This window comes from Mauremys mutica, chromosome 1 (assembly GCF_020497125.1).
Source record: "Mauremys mutica isolate MM-2020 ecotype Southern chromosome 1, ASM2049712v1, whole genome shotgun sequence".
Taxonomy (NCBI): domain Eukaryota; kingdom Metazoa; phylum Chordata; order Testudines; family Geoemydidae; genus Mauremys; species Mauremys mutica.
In genome coordinates, this window is record NC_059072.1 from 205,901,668 (window position 1) to 205,919,652 (window position 17,985).

The 17,985-nt window shown below is 42.1% G+C and overlaps 1 protein-coding gene across 2 annotated transcripts in view; it reads right to left on the reverse strand.

Moving 5' to 3' along the window:
* Nucleotides 1–17,985, reverse strand: part of RIPK4 (receptor interacting serine/threonine kinase 4) — a 51,794-nt gene that overhangs the window by 24,640 nt on the left and 9,169 nt on the right. Inside the window, exon 1 of one of the 2 annotated variants that reach the window (XM_045012578.1) lies at nucleotides 16,357–16,655. The exons of the other annotated variant lie outside the window; for it this stretch is intronic. Coding sequence (XP_044868513.1) covers nucleotides 16,357–16,538 — 182 coding nt within the window. The 5' untranslated portion in view covers nucleotides 16,539–16,655. Of the gene's footprint in view, nucleotides 1–16,356; nucleotides 16,656–17,985 lie in introns of those variants that run through there. 2 annotated transcript variants of the gene reach the window in all.

Sequence of the window (17,985 nt, forward strand, 5' to 3'; positions counted from 1 at the left end):
TCAAACTAGCTCCTTAGAGAGGGGAGTTTTTCCAATTAGATGAACACAGTACCATGAAAATCCCCTTTCCAACATGGGTCAAGTCCCGTTTGTTACTACAGTTCTCCAGCTCTAGCTAGCACTGGAAACGTTGACCTTCATTTTAAGTTAGCAGGCCCAGTAGGGTAAGTATCTAATGTATCCAGACTTATCACCACACTGTGCAACACAAGTATTATTTACAAACCATGTGCAGTCTGACCCCATGAGTTGCTCCTTTTAAAGTAAATGGGAGTTGAGGCCATTCACTACCTCCCAGAACAAGATCCCACTGCAAGCAATAAGGCAGAAGACTTACTGCTGATTTCACAATCTAGTCATTAATATTTGTTTACCTGAAGTTAAGCCCAAATCTGACAATACAAGGGTCCCCATTCTAAGTTTATATAAAGGACAGAGAACCAGAAATAGAGAGGGTCACTTTTTAGGAAGGAATACAACCAAAAATTAACAATAGGACAACATACTGTGCAACTTTGGCTCATGGATAACAATAAAACCAGGTTGCTTCTGTTCTCCAAGCAACAAAGAGAGGTATAAAAGTCATGTATCGTCAGAGGGTACGTCTTCACTACCCGCCGTATCGGTGGGTAGCAATCGATTTCTCGGGGATCGATATATCGCGTCTCATCTAGACACGATATATCGATCCCCGAACACGCTCATGTCGACTCCGGAACTCCACCAACCCGAACGGCGGTAGCGGAGTCGACATGGGGAGCCGCGGACATCGATCCCGCGCCGTGAGGATGGTAGGTAATTCGATATAAGATACTTCGACTTCAGCTACGTTATTCACGTAGCTGAAGTTGCGTATCTTAGATCGATTTTCCCCCGTAGTGTAGACCAGCCCAGAAGCTCTTATTCCATGCAAGCCCTTGCAACATACAAAAGCTATCCAAGTTGGGAGGACTTAAACTTTCACTCCTTAGTGCAGCTAGAGTTCAGTTATTTCTAAATGAAACATCATATGTTCTTAAAACCTTTGTGAAGCATTCTGGAAGATATTTTTTTTATAGCCTAAAATAAAACCAACATTCAAGAATAGATAAAACTTCTGCATTTTGGTTCTTCAGCATGGTGGATTTGACGCACTAATTTCCCCTTAAAATGCAATGAAAAGGTGGACTTAGTTTAGACATACCCTAATTCTTGTGTGGTTTGTCATTTTAGTCAACTAGAACCAGCAGGTCTGATAAATGCCCAGGGCCAGATCCCAGACTGATGGAAGTCAGCAAAGCTCTGTTGACTTTAATTGAAAAATACCACAATTTATATGATCTGATGATTTGGTCCTCCTAAGTGTGTTGCATACCTTATGAAGCTATTATATAGACACTGACTTTTTTTAATCACATGATTCAACTACTGCTCAGAAAAGTTAAGTGCTGATAGAGCTTATAAAGAAAATCACAAAGAAACTTTGCTACTTCTTATGCTCTGATCTGAAGTGCAAAGAATGGAAAGATCCATAGAATTCCACAGCAAATGCCATAGCTGCTAATGCAACCTTGTAAAATTTGAAGAGGTATTGAGCTGAGCAAGATCTAGTCCACTACTCTTCTAGAGTAGGAATTTAAATTCCTCTGGTACAGAAGAAAATCATTATTCTGCTAGAAAAAGGACAGTTACTCTATGAAACCAGTTTAACAAAATCAAGACAATATGCCGAACACTTACTGTGCTCCAAGTATTTATCCACTGATTTTATGAATCAACTTCGTAAGTAAAAGGTGGTGCTTTGCACTGTCCAGCATAATCGCTGTGTTGAACCAAGCATTCAGCTACGTGAGCCATGTGACTCTCTTTGCCCAACATTCTCAGTGAGCTCTGGGAGGAAGTTTGGGTGTGGGGTGCGGACTCTGGGCTGGGGCAGGAGTGCGGTGTTTACCTTGGGTGGCGCAGCTCCCGAAGAGACCAGCACACCCCTATGGCAGCAGCTCCTAGGTGGAGGTAGACCAGGGGTCTCTGTGCTCCACTGCCTGCAAGCACTGCCCCCACAGCAATTCCCGGCCAATGGGAGCTGCGGAGTCAGTGCTCGGGGCGGGAGCGATGCAATGCATGGAGACACACACACCCCCAGGGGCCGCAGGGACATGCTGTCTGTTTCTGGGAGCAGCGTGGCGTAGAGTGAAGGAGGCAGCATGGGCAGGGAGCCACCTTAGCCCTGCTGCTGGCATGTCTCTGCATGCCCCTTGGGGGGGTGGAGGGCAGGAGGTTTCCGTGAGGTGCCTGGGACAGGAGCAGCGCGCGGAGCCACCTCCGCACGTGCCAGGGGTACGCAGAGATGTGCCAGTAGCCAGCCGCTTCCGGGAGCAACATGGGTCCACTGGCCAAGGCATGCAGGTAGCCTGCCTGCCTGAGCCCTGCTGCACCATTGGCCGGGACTCAGGGGCAGGTTGTCAGATGATATTTGTCCTGCATTTTGGGGGTCCCCCATCATGGTAAATCCACCTCTGGACCCAAGCAAGATAAACATCCGCTACAAAATTAAATATTAACAATGCTTCTTAACAGATTTCAGATGCTAGCCATCAACCTACAAACTAAGCCTTGAGGCTTAGCACTTTTCAATTGAAGAGCATAACATTTTATCTTGAAGTATTTCTCCACACTCTGGGGCAGGAAAAGATTCCATTGGGTCGTTCATGGGAAATGTATATGAATCAACATCAGTCATTAAAATTAGAAATGCAAGTGGTAACTAAAAATCCTGTCTAGCAGATGTAACAATCTGGTGTGGTACTGTTGAGTGATGAGTGACTCACAGTTAGCAGGAAGAAGACACTAACCTAATAGCCAACTTTTTAACTTTTTAGAATTCGAATCCATGAGAATTTTTTTGGGGGGAGGGAGAAGGGGGAGGAGAAAAAGTGTTTGTTTGTTTTTAAGACAAAGGAAGGAAAAGCTGGAGTGTGGGCAGGAACCTCTCCTCTATTATCCATGTTGGTTCTTGTTGCTGCCTTCAGCAATTTTCCTTTGAAATAATTGCCTTTGTAGACAAGCACGGAGGCTGCTCTTTGGCATGCTGGAAGGGAGCTCCCATGAACAGGACAACCAACTCCTTGCCCTCAAGCCACATACATAGCCAGCATAATTCATCAGGCTTGAGCTAACTTTGGAGTCTGAGATGTAAAAATCTGTGTGAACACTCCAAGGTGGAGTTAGCAAGAATCATCCAGCAACCACTTAACCATGTAAATGGAGCCACATGAGACACATTCACAAATATAGGGTTTCTTGGTTATGAAGGGGTCTGAAGTTACAGCAAGATCCAAGATTCTGCCTTCCACCTCCTCCCCTACAGGAGAGTAACCTCCCTGTATAGTTAGTGCTCAAAAAGTTTTTAAAAAGTGACTAGTAGATTTGGGTGCCCAACTTGAGAAGCGCTAAAGGATTTTTCAGAGGCCAGCTGCTCAGCATTTCCTGAAAATAAAGTGCCTAAAAGGGTCTCTCAGTGCACCCAAAATCATTAGTTAGTTTGAAAATCTTGGGCAGTGTTTATAGTTGGGATCAATGGGCTAACAAGTTCTTTTCAATAACAGCAGTCAAAGATGAGCGATCTTTAACTAGTCCTTTCTGATTGCCCATCAAATTTTGCACTTTAAGAACACTGAGGATTGTATTCTGAAAGTGCTTATCACCTGGATATCTAGGTGCTAACAGTATCACACAGAGCAGTGTGGGGGGAGAGGGAGAGAGAAATTGGATTAAAACTTTTTAAACAGATCAAGAGGTTTTTTATACATGCTCTTAGTTATTCAGCTGGTGCTGGGGAACACCACCACTTTTAAATGCACCTATGTGAAGAAACAATGTTCATTCTAACTGATGTTATTTAATCAAAGGGCACAAGACTAATCCCAATTATTACCCTCATCAGCTGCAATATTCTACATTACAACCTGAGAGGTCATTATCCTACCGTAATGATCTTCTCTATTCAGTGTTGTGTGTTGCTTTATCTCCCTACATGCTGGTCACTACTGAGAGTAGAATAAGAAATGAGCTTCCATCAAGGAGACTCTCACATAATTCCAGTTAATAAATATATATTTTATAGTACTGCTCAAAATTGTATTTTTTTTATTCAGTGTTCTGTAACTAGGACTACCCCAGCAAAACGCACTGTATCAGAACAGGTTTCAGAGTAGCACCCGTGTTAGTCTGTATCCACAAAAAGAACAGGAGTACTTGTGGCACCTTAGAGACTAACACATTTATTTGAGCATAAGTTGTATCAGAACAATATACTAGCAGCTAATTAGATAAATATGCATACTGCTTGAAGGTCTACGCTAACACCTTGGACCTTTGGCATACCTAAAAAGGTTGTTTCTGATTTGCCTAAAGGTCTTTTTCAAGATATCAATTAGAGAGATCAACTCTGACGTCACTTCATTCTTTGAGTTTTATTTTTTTGCAACCCACTCCAAAAGGAATGAGGCTGTGTCAAATGCCTCCTCTATCACAATAGAGACCCTCCTTCAAAACACACAAGAGACAGACCCAGATGTTAATTGACATGTGCCCTCAAGGGCTGATCAAAACCAGAAGTGATTGTCAGTTATTTGAATAAACGTGATAACCCATTGTTCAGTTTTGTAAGTCTCCCTCCCAGTCTTCTTCTAAAGACAACCTTGATTATTTCCTTTGTATTGTAGTCAGGATGAAAGCCATTTGAGAACCTCTACATTGGCATTTATCTCCTTTTGTTATGCCCTAAGGATTGCACTCTGTGAAGAGGAATACAATTTTAACAGTTATGCATTTCCTGAGAGGAATCTAAACAAAGTTAACTATTACTCCAGACATAGATAGTGATCCAGAGGGAAGTCAGAAAGAATCAGGAGTATTAATCTCTGGACAACCTCACAAGCAAAACAGCTGGAATGCTCTCAGGCAAGGAGAGACCCATCCCATTTACAAAGAATTCCACCACACAACTCTCTAGCAAGGAATACAAGTAATATCATCAGAACCAACTGTCACTGGCTGAGCAGTGATCCAGAAGCAGGACAATTACCCAGCAGCTTTTCACACCTGGGTTTTACATACTAATCCTTTCAACTGTGTCATGCCACAGTAACCACTTCTGACACGTCCGTCGTCTGCTGCTCATTTCAAGCTTCTCCACCAAATTTTCAGCAACACAATGTTTTGAAGGACACTTATGATTAAATATATGGTATTACTAACATCTTATTGACCCTCAAAATGGTATGCGGACAAGGAAGATAATACACTTTTTATTGGGCTACCACATATTTGCATCCAAAAAGATTCCTTCATTCACGTTAATATAGTTCTCAGTCCATTCTACACTGGCAGACAAACACTGTTGACCATACTGGCTCACTATGCAATTGTAACTAACCCCCCCCTCCCCAACTTAGTGGTAGTTAAAGGTGGGAGACTGAACCTTTAATAGGCAGTGAGAGAACATTAACTAGGACATTTAGGTTCTCTCTCAAGGAGCGTTACATGAACATTGAACTTATACCCACACATTCAGCAGAGATTGACAGAAAGTCAACTTCTTGAAAAAAGCTCCTTTTACATCCAAGCAACAATGCAGCACTCTCTACCAGTAGGATGTTTCTTAGTACTATGAGGATCCCACTGTAGGATGTGTGTGTGGTTTAACTAAGGTTCCTTTTCCCCCAGAATCCACCACAAAAAAAAAGAGTCAGATACCAATATGTTCAGTCAAAAAGTCCCCTTTCATGACCTTTATGTGCACAACCTAGAATGGAAATGAGATATCTTCAATAAATAAGTGCATACAAGAACTTCTGGATTTCTCCCTGCACGTTTGTTCCCCTTTGCCTCTGATATCCCCATATAAAAGCCATTCTAGGCACAGGGCTAATAAACTTGCTTCGTCCACCACTAGTCCTTCAGATTAGCTTGCTTTACTTCTCTCTGGTGCATACCCTCTTTTGGTGCTCTTTCTTGGGCTTCCATTGATCTTTAGAGAAGAAAGTCAACATAGGCCCAGTTCTACCCCCAGATACATAGGTGTCTCCCATGAAAGTCAACTGGAAGGCTCAGACAATACGTTTCTAGGAATGGAATTTGGCTCAATACCCCCAAGATGACTTGGCTTTAAAGGAAAAGTGCTTTTGGCTGCACACTTACTCCTCATTAAACCTCACCTAGAGCTCAATAATCAGAGAACTACCACCACCAGAATTTGTCTACAGAAATGCAGCAAAGACCGAGATGTTCCTAATAAGACCACATTCCATTACTACAGACCCATGTTTTAAATTTGGTACCAAGCCAGTTAAAATAATTCTATATTACAGACATTTCCTGGAGCTTTTCCAAGTTTATTTTTAAGATTCCAAGACGACGACTAGACTAATTAACAACAGTTGCTGATCCATGGATTATTCAGGCTAGTTTGAACTAGCCTTAAAATCTGTAGCCGAAGAGTTAGTGTTTCTTTAGTATTGCATCCCACCCCAAATTTCCGAGCAGTACAGCTACTTAGAAAAGCTTCAAAAGGAAATCCATTCATTTATTGGCAGTGTTGCTTCGACAAACTCCTGAAGGAGATTTGGTGGCATGCTGTGAGACTCAAAGGAACAGTCAAATAAAATTCGACATTTAAAAAAAAAAAAAAACCCACACAAATCAAGTTTTCAATACCCTAGGCCATCATAAACATTTCTACAATTCATTATAGAAAACTTGCAATGCAGGACGAGGTTCTAAAATAAGTACAATCCTCTGCAATTATGTGTAGCACCTAGGAGCCCTAGTCCTGGACCACGGCCCGACTGTGCTAGGCACTGTACAACAGCGAACAAATGACATTCCCCATTCCAATGGGCTTACAATTCAAGTATAAGGACTTGTCTTCACATACAGCACTACAGTGGTGCAGCTATACCAATGCAGCTGCAGCACTTACAGTGACATGAGAGCTTCTCCCTTTGACATAGTTAATCCACTTCCCCGAAAGCCAGTAGCTATGGGAGAGCTTCTCCCATCAACATAGCACCATCTACACTGGGGGGGGGGGGGAAGGAAACAGGAAAAAGGTCTGTATAACTAGATTGCTCAGGGATGTAGATTTTTCACACCCCTGAGCATAGGGTGACCAGACAGCAAAGATGAAAAATCGGGAGGGGGGGAGAGGAGGAGTCTAATAGGAGCCTATATAAGAAAAAGGCTCAAAAATCGAGACATTTGGTCACTCTACCTGAGCAACAGTAGTTATACCGGTGGTTCCCAAACTCTTGTACTGGTGACCCCTTTCACATACCAAGCCTCTGAGTGTGACATTCCCCTCCCGTTATAAAAATTAAAAAACACACCCCAACACACATATTTAACACCATTATAAATGCTGGAGGCAAAGCGGGGTTTGGGGTGCAGGCTGACAGCTCATGACCCCCCCCCCATAAAATAACCTCACAACCCCCTGAGGGTCCCAACCCCCAGTTTGAGAACCCCGGAGTTATACCAATAGAGGGCTGTAGTGTAGACCTGGTCTAAGTGACAATAGATAATTAGCTAGACAGACAGTCAAAGGATTACAAGTAAACAATGAGACAGTATTGATCGGCATTATAGGCTGTGATCTCAGCACATAGCAGCAGCCTAGTTAAGTGTTTTTGTAGGCATTGCGGCAAAACATTGAAGCACTGAGAACCTGAAAGTGAAACTGACTTCATATATTTTCACCTTACAATATGCAAAGATACAGTGAGGAATAGAAATTAATATCCAATGTAATAATCTAAAAAGATATTACTAATGGCTGAGGTTTTACGATCTAGCTAGGAAATACATCAGCTTTGAAAAGCTTAACACATTTTTCAAGTTAAGAGCATCCATTTAATTGTTTAACTACTTTGAAATCACTGGATGAACGATGTTATCCAATTGCAAAGTATAATATTAAATATGAAGACCAACTTGGGGAAATCTCTTAACTTAATATGAGTTTTCACTATGTCAAACCAGGAGACAATTTTGTTTATTGTTTCAGATTCCTTAAATCTAATATGTGAATACTGCTTCTCTCCACACTCCTGAGCGCCTGAAGAGAAAAGCAGTAGCAGGTTGAGTAAATGGAAGTGGCAGTCCTTTAGCCTAATCCAATATTGAAAACAAAACAGGTCTAGCAAATTCACCAATTGTAAGAGAGAGTTATTTTCACTTCAGTTGAACACAAAATAAAAAAGCCTAAGCAATTGTTTGAGTATACCTAACCAAATTTACCCTTTTAAGTTTTTTGGTGTTCTCTTTTATTGAATCATCTGCAACTTTTTGGCCTACTTTAATCTTAAATCTTTTATTCTGACCTAACAATTACCACATCAGGACACCACTTGGTGGGGAGACCATGGGCTTCTACCCAACACAGGGCTACCCATCTCTGGTCTCCTCTCGCCATGCAGATCCTGATTCTGCAGAATCTTCTGCGATTCCTAGGAAGGGAGAGAGAATGCCATGGAGGTGGCTGGTGACCCTTCTCACAAGAGAGGAGAGTGCTCCTTGCACAGAGGGTCCACACCATATACTGATTGTGGGGGCAAAAATCTGGCCTAGAACAGTCACAACACTCCACCCAAGTGCCCTATACCATGTTACACCTAAGCTAGGGCCTTGTCTACAGAAGAACCAAATTTATTCCCTAATGAGGGCATGAAACAACCAGAATAAAAGGAAACAAAAACAGAGCACAAGAGACAGCTGACCCCATCTAGGAGATGGGGCTCTGTCTTCTTCTATTGCCAAGGAATACATTGTCCTCTTTCCCAGGAGATGTGGCCCCTAACCATGCACAGACCCCAACCCTGCAGACTTGTGCATTGTCCAGTGAAGCAAAGCCACGTTAAGCAGATTTAATGCTCAACAGCAGCTCTCAGAAGTGGCTGCAGCTAGCACAATTTACAGTTGTAACAAAACAGCACCTGAGGTCCCATCCAGACTATAAAGTCAACCATGCAAACTAACCCGGTTACAACATGGTAAATCTGACCTAGTTAAGATATGGCTCGGTCTTGAAGCTGGATGGGAACAGATTCTGCAGTAGTCACGCTCAAATCCTACCCTACCCTAGTCACAGTCAGGTCCCTCAGCACAATGGGTTTTACCAGGAAAATGGGACAAAAGAAGCTCCACCTCACATCCTGCTCCTCCCTCATTTGCACTTTGAATGGAAAGTGCCAGAGCACTTCCTGTTCAATGCTGCCTTTTGTTGACCTCTTGAGCATCGGCGGGTGGAGCCCATTAGCAGCACAAGCCAACACATGCCTGATTAAGGCAGGGCAGAACACTTTGGCAATGGCTCCCAGCTAATAGGCAAAAGCTGGACTGAATTGGAGCTAATGCAATATTCTTAGCCTGCCTCAAGTGGCAAAGCAGCATAGCCAGTGTTTGAAGAGGCCAGCCCAGCACAGCGCACACAAGACAAAAACTGTTGGCCTTGTCCTCATTTAAGTATGACAATGGCCACATATACTCAGGGAAAGTTTAGCAGCTGGGGGTACGTATTCACTGTGTTTAATCACAGTCTCTACGTACACTGTTTGCACACCAGGTTATTATATAGGCTCCATTCACATTTGTTGGCCACTAACTATATTATAGCCAAGTTTTTAAAAAAGTCAGTGTTCTGGCCTAAATGGCTTTACATTTAAAACCAGTTTACAGTGGTAGAGCAAACTGTGAGATAAATCCAGTCTGGCCACAGCAGCACTGAACTTGTGCTTAAATGCAAGTATGGTTGTTTATCCTGAGTAGCCCAGGTCAAAAATGTAAGCTCTTAAGGGAGCTAAAGAGTCGAATAGGGTCTTCCTAATTCCTCTTATGTTTCACCACTACATTACATACCTGCACCTGCAAAGTCCCAAGTTATGCTCTCACTCACAGCAATAATTTCTATATACAGGAGAATAAGAGTCCTTGATATTTATTACAATAAGCCTGATGCCTATACCAAAGGAATTCTGTAAGAGCTATGGCAGTCAGCCTCTAGCTGACGGGGCAGCTCTCAGCCCTACTGAAATTGCTCTATATTTTTAAAGAGCCAACCTGCATCCCTTATTCTGAAGTCTAAGTGATTCACTTTTCCCCCATGGGAGACTCCCCCTGCCAAGACCAGGACTGGGTCTTTAACATGCAAAGAGTTAGTATGCAAGCATTCCACAAGGACCCCCACTTTCCTAGTCACATGCTTAAAATACCTTCACAAAAAAAAGGGAGGGACAGTTGAAGCATCTCATAGAAATATCGGAGAGGAAGCAAGGATAAGAAGCCTGCTCTGGATGTTGAAGAGTTAGATCAGTGGTTCTCAACCAAGGGTACACATACCCCTGGAGGGGTACATCAACTCATCTAGATATTTGCCTAATTTACAATAGGCTACATGAAAAGCACTAACAGTCAGTACAAACTAAAATTTCATACAGACAAAATGAGAAAGCAAGCAATTTGTCAGTACTAGTGTGCTGTGACACGTCTGTATTTTTATGTCTGATTTTGTAAACAAGGAGTTTAAGTAAGGTGAAACTTGGAGGTACACAAGCAGTGGCGGATTAACAAATTCGGCGCCCCAGGCCCTCAAAAGATTGCCGCCCCCACCCCCCATGCCAGCTCACCTCTGCTCCCCCACAGCAAGCCTGGGAGGGAGGAGGGGAGATGTGGTGCGCTCGGGGGATGACGAGGGTGGAGTGATGGTGAGCTAGAGCAGGGAGCAATTCCCTGCCCCCCTCCCCCCCAAGAGTTACTTCCCGTGCCCGCCGGCCCCAGGTCACCTCCACTATCCCCCGAGCACACCGCTACTCGCTTCTCCCTCCCTCCCAGCGCTTTCGTGCAGTAAGCCTGGGAGGGAGCGGGGAGAAGGGGAGTTGCGGCGCACTCGGGGGATAGCACCGGTAGAGCGGAGGTGAGCTGAGCGGGGAGCGGTTCCCGGCCCCCCCCCGGGTTACTCCCCGCGCCGGCAGGCCCCAGCTCACCTCTGCTCTGCCTCCTCCGAGTGCCACTACTCACTTCACTCACTTCTCCCTCCCAGCACTTTCACGGGGCAAGCCTGGGAGGGATCTGGGGGAGGAGGCAGGCCAGGGATTTGGGGAAGAGGCAGAGTTGGGGAGGGAGTGTGAGCAAATTTGCCGCCCCAGGCCTAGGCCTTGTTGGCCTAGGCGATAATACGCCACTGTACACAAGACAAATCAGACTCCTGAAAGGGGCACAGTGGTCTGGAAAGGTTGAGAGCCATTGAGTAGAGCATCTAAAAGGCTGAGCCACAGGAGTGGACATTACCAGTCGAGATCAGTCAGTTTCCCTATTCTACAATATCTATTGTTTCAAAAATACTGGTACTCATCCCACAACGGCCCTTATTTCTGACAAGCACACTCAAACCTTGCAAGTTAGAAATAGTGACCAAGAGACCAACTAAGCATTACTAAATAGCAGTGGAACCAACTCATGATTTTAATTACATCTCATGATTTGTTTCTTCTTAAAACAAGAAAGCTCAGTGGCTCTCAAACTTTTGTACTGGTGACCTCTTTCACATAGCAAGTCTCCGAGTGAGACCCCCCCCTTTTTATATTTAAAAAAAGTGTTTTTAAAATGTATTTAACACCATTATAAATGCTGGAGGCAAAGCTGGGTTTAGGGTGGAGATTGACAGCTTGTGACCGGCCCCACGTAATAACCTCAGGACCCCTCAAGGGGTCATGACCCCCACTTTGAGAACCCCTGCAGTCATGTGATTATTAGGGCGGTAGATTAATCAGTTAACTCAGCAATTAACTCAAAAAATTAATTGTAATTAATCACAGTTTTAATCGCAATGTTTAATAAAATAAATTGAAATTTATTAAATATTTTGAATGTTTTTCTACATTTTCACATGTACTGTGTTGTAATTGAAATCAACGTTTGTTTTTTTTTACAAATATTCGCATTGTAAAAATGATAAAAATAGTATTTTTCGGTTCACCTCATACAAGTACTGTAGTGCAATCTCTGTTGTGAAAGTGCAATTTACAAACGTAGATTTTGGGGCGGGGGGGGATTACATACTTCATTCAAAACAAAACAATGTAAAACTGTAGGAGCAGGGGTAGGCAACCGAAGGCAGCACGTGAGCTGATTTTCAGTGGCACTCACACTGCCACTGGTCCAGGGGGCTCTGCATTTTAACTTAAAATGTTTAAGAAGCTTCATTTAAAATTAAAAACCTTATTTACTTTATATACAACGATAATTTAGTTATATATTATAGAATTGTAGAAAGAGACCTTCTAAAAACGTTAAATGTATTACTGGCACGCAAAAACTTAAATTAGAGTGAATAAATGAAGGCTCGGCACACCACTTCTGAAAGGCTGCCGACCCCTGCTTTAGAGCCTATAAGTCCACTCAGTCCTACTTCTTGTCTTAGCAATTGGCTGAACAAACAAGTTTGTTTATATTTACAGGAGATAATGCTGTCTTCTTATTTACAATATCACCAGAAAGTGAGACCAGGCATTTGCATGGCACTTTTGTAGCCGGAATTGCTAGGTATTTACAGGCCAGATATGCTAAACATTCGTATGCCCCTTCATGCTTCAGCCACCATTCCAGAGAACATGCTTCCATGCTGATGATGCTCATTAATAAAATAATGTGTTAATTAAATTTGTGATTGAACTCCTTGGAGAATTGTATGTCTCCTGTTCTGTTTTACCCACATTCTGCCATATATTTCATGTTATAATAGTCTCAGATGATGACCCAGCACATGCTGTTCATTTTAAGGAAACTTTCACTGCAGATTTGACAAAATGCAAAGAATGTGAGATTTCTAAAGATAGCTACAGCACTTGAACCAAGGTTTAAGAAACCAAAGTGCCTTCCAAAATCTGAGAGGGATGAGGTGTGGAGCATGCTTTCAGAAGTCTAAAAAGAGCAGCACTCCAATATGGAAACTACAGAACCCAAACCACCATAAAAGAAAATCAACCATCTGCTGGTGGCATCTGACTCAGATAATGAAAATGAACATATGTCGGTCCACACTGCTTTGGATTATTATCTAGCAGAACCAGTCACTAGCACACATGCATATCCCCTGGAATGGTGGTTGAAGCATGAAGGGACATATGAATCTTTAGCGCATCTGGTACAAATATTTTGCTACCCTGGCTACAACAGTGCCCATGCAAACACCTCTCTCACTTTCAGGTGACATTGTAAACAAGAAATGAGCAGCATTATCTCCTGCAAATGTAAATAAACTTGTTTGCCTGAGCAACTGGCTGAACAAGAAGCAGGACTGAGTGGACTTGCATATTCTAAAATTTTACATTATTTTTTAATGCAGGTTTTTTTTGTACATAATTCTACATTTGTAAGTTCAACTTTCATGATAAAGAGAGATTGCACTACAGTACTTATATTAGGTGAATTGAAAAATACTATTTCCTTTGTTTTATTACAGTGCAAAAACTTGTAATCAAAAATATAAAGTGAGCACTATATACTTTGTATTCTGTATTGTAATTGAAATCAATATTTGAAAATGTAGAAAATATCCACAAATATTTAAATAAATGGTATTCTATTAACAGTGGAATTAATCGTGCGATTAATCACATTTAATTTTTTAAATCGCTTGAGAACCCTGGTGATTACTTGAGAATCCCCACTTTTTTTTTTAAATGAAGTTTTGAAACCTCTAGTTATGAAGAAAAGCTTGAGTGACATGACATGAATATAATTTAAGGGCTCCATGACCAAAACAAAGCACACCTTTATCTCCTTCCTCCCCCATCTCATAATTTTTAACTAATCACATGGTATTTTGGTGTCTGACTCAGGATTTCTACATGCACTACAGCTGTAGCTGTGTCAGTCCCAGGATATTAGAGAAACAATGTGGGTGAGGTCATATCTTTTACTGGACTAACTTCTGTAGTGAGGGAGACACCAACAGAAGTTGGTCCAATAAAAGATATGACCTCACCCACCTTGTCTGAGGATTTCAGAACATTTGAGGGTGACAGTAATGCAACAGTTACTAGTAAGTTTTCTGCAGTACATTTTCAGAGTCATGAAGTCTTTTGTAATGAAAATCTACTACAGCACTTTACTAATTCACAACTCACTCAACAGTAAAATTCTTCTACTACACTCCCCCCCCCAATGTTCTCAAAGAGAGTAAGATTTCCAAAAGTGACTTGTGATTTTGAGGGCTCAACTTGTGACTTTAAGGACCATGATTTTCAGACAACTTGGAGCACCAGTGACCAAAAATGTGGCCCTGTTAAAATATCTGAATTTGGCCACTTAAGATTTTTGCCTGTCTATCTACAAAAAGCAATCAATATAATGGTGGGAAGCTCTTCCTAACATATTTGACTCAAGCAACTTACATTTTGTCAGTAACTACACACCAACCCTTTAGTACTCTAAGTGGTATGAAAATTACCAAGTGATATATAGAACCCTTTTTTGTAACAAGATAGGCCAAGGTAGATTTTGAAGCAATTTTTAAAACCTGCACATCCTTCACCAGCAGACTGTGAATAAGGAATATGAACGGCTACCAAATGCCCCTTGAGTGTAAGGCTAAAATCCTGCAAACGCTTATGGACAGAGAAGCGCCTACAGGATATGGACTGTCAAGTCCCCATTCCCCACACACAGCTGTCCAAACGGGACTTCTTTCTAAATCCCAGGCCTTTTCCTCCAGCACAAACAACTCCTTCCTGCCAAAGCCACCCCATCCCCACCTCTCTCCTTCCAGCTCTCAAGTGCCCTGCTGAAGGGGCAGGGGAAACGTACTGTACAGCACTGCATGCTAACAAGCTTTTTCGTTTTAGCATCTGTTGTTCTCCTCAAAACATTTTGCTTATTAAAGCAAATTGGACTTTCCTATTAGAGATACTGTTGCAATTTAACTACAGTATTTACACTCTTGCCTCGCCTTGCCGACGCTGTAAAGCTGTTGCCAGTGATTATTTTCATAGGTTAACATGCACAGCAGAAGCACTATACCAAGAACTTCATGCAACAAATAAATAAAAAATCCAGGGGTAACAGGAGGGTGTGGAATTCTCTTGCAAATCACTTTCCATTGCTAATCAGACATTTCATCCGAGATCGTAAAATGGAAATCTTGTCAGTTAACAGAAAGGAGTTAGATTTCAGAGTAGCAGCCGTGTTAGTCTGTATCTGCAAAAAGAACAGGAGTCCTTGTGGCAGAGACTAACACATTTATTTGAGCATAAGCCCATGAAAGCTTATGCTCAAATAAATGTGTTGGTCTCTACGGTGCCACAAGGACTCCTGTTCTTTTTTTTTTTTAAGAAAGGAGTTAGATAGCTTCAGGTACTACACTTGCTCCTACAACCCCTGGCAGTTTGTGATTTTAGAGTCATTTTTCTGTTTTACGCCGGGTTTTTCCTCTCCACTCTTGCTGCGTTGAAGTCACACACAAACAGCAGAAATTGACCAGAGACAGAGGAATTGAACTATGTATGAAGGGCTTGGCAAATACACAGAGCAAACAAACTCAAAAGAGAGATTAGAGGGAAAATATTTCTCTCTTTCAGTCCCAGCAACCTTGGGTGTTACTTTTAACAACAGCAGAAAGACAGAGAGAAGTTGGCTGTCCCCCTTTCAATGGCAGTAACTGCACGCACCTTTTTGTAGGCTTGCATGTCAAAAATCTCAAACTACACATTTCAGCAGACGAGTCACTTTGCGTGCGTCAGTGCAAAAGAGCTGCACTGATAAACTGGCTTCATTTGCTTCCAAATCACAACGGGCGGAAAAACCCCCCGTCGTGTTCTACTCCCTTACAGTCTTCAGCTTAGCGCTCCAGGTGCGACAGTCTCAATCAAAAAGCATTTCAGTTTTTAAATGCATTGGTGAAATGAAGAACGTGCTCTTCGGAATAACACAAGCCCCAAAATTGTCATTAAAAAGCCCTTCTGGGTTTTTGCATGTGAATTGCAACGCCTGTAACTCTTAGCTTCTGTAGAGACTATATTGCAATCAGGAAAAAATGAAACTCGATGCACAATTTAAAGTCACATTTAAAAGACCAGCAGATAAATAGGTTATTCTACCTTATTTTTGGCTAAAATAATACCAGCCCTTTTTCATTAATCATCGCAAATCCTCACTTACTACAGGTAAACCTTTTATTTGAGAGAGCCCGCTTAGGGCTTTTCAGCTGTCAGCTAGAACTCTACATGCCAATTTCCACAGAGACGCCTCATCCCGTGCACTTGTGCATACGCATTTAATAGGAAAGCATGAACAGTACACATTGTAATTGGGACAGGCACTTACTTTTCATCCACATGAAGGCTTGGGGAGCACTTGATGGCTAGCCATGTTTTCCAGTGTATATGTCGCACTTTGTAAACCTGCCCAAATCCACCCGAACCAATCTTCTCCCAACTAACAAATTCACTGGAATCGAAGGTTTTCAGCAGCCCCATTTCCCAATGGGAACCGCTTTCCTTTTCCATGGTGTCCTCCTATTCCTCCCAGGGTGATTTCTCTGGCCACTTGAGAATTTCTGACAGACTGCTTCCCTCTCTTCCAGTCCCCACTTGTTTGCTGCTCTGCCTTTCCCTACCCAGGTGACTAAGGTGTATTCATTAACCAAACAATTACATCACTTCCTGAGTTCACTTCTTGCTGCTGTGCTATCTATGTAATCTGAGCAGACACAACAGTTCCAATCAGACAAGCCGTTTCAAGTGTGGGTGTAGTTAGGAGTCTTTACTGGACAAAGGTTATAAAACTGTTCTGGAAAAAGTGGATTTACAGCTATCCTTTTGTATTTGCTTTATCTGTCTTAGTTATAGACAAACATCCCTACATTTCCCTGGAGCACTAAGCAACTTCTTCCCCCCTCGTTGCCACATCCCTAAAAACAAAACAATACTGAATAGCCACCTCAATCCTAACTCATCAGCATAGTTCCAAAGGCAATTTATAACTGTTATATTATTTCCCCCTCACTTAATAGAAAACTACATGCAGTGTGCATGTGTACCATCATCTGAAACCAATAGAGTATATTAAATATGAAAAAGTAACTTCTTCCTCCTTAGATTTCAAGACTCCTTATCCCCCAATAGCAATATCAGTTAAAAAAGAAGCTTCTGATCCTGCAGAGTCTTACACATTTGCTTAACTTTATGCACTTGAGTAATCCCATTGATTTAAACAGGATTACTCATGTTTAAAGGTAAGCAGCTGTATTAGTCTTTGCAGCATCAGGGCCAGATATATTAAACAAAACAGCAGCAAAGAGTCTTGTGGCACCTTGTAGACTAACAGACGTTTTGGAGCATAAGCTTTCGTGGGTGAATGTGCATCCGACGAAGTGGGTATTCACGCACAAAAGCTCATGCTCCAAAACAACTGTTAGTCTATAAGGTGCCACAAGACTCTTTGCTGCTTTTACAGATCCAGACTAACACGGCTACCCCTCTGATACTAAACAAAACAGATTTCCTTGCCTAAATTACACACCTTATGCTATTAAAACTTAATAAAACTAGTTCAATGTTCACTTTTTATGTTGCATGTTTCAATGAAAATGTACTAGTCAATTTTGTGGGTTTTTTATAGCCATTTTCTAGAACATTTCACTTCCCAGTTCTCAGGTAAGAGCACAATGCTGAAGTGTTTGGTTTGCAGATATTGCAAGGAATAGATTTTCTCCCCACAGATTTTATGGCCGGAAAGGACCATTGTGGTCTAGTCTGACCTATTGCACAACACAGTCATTGTTGCCAACTTTTGTGATTGTATTGTAAATCACACAATATTTGCTGTTTCATCTTATCTTAAAGCCACAGCTCCTGTAGTCAGGTGGTTACATGAGACTCTCAGGCTTCATTTTTAAAATAAGTTAAGTTTGCAACCCTCTTGGTCCTGGAGGTAAATGTGACCCCTAAACAC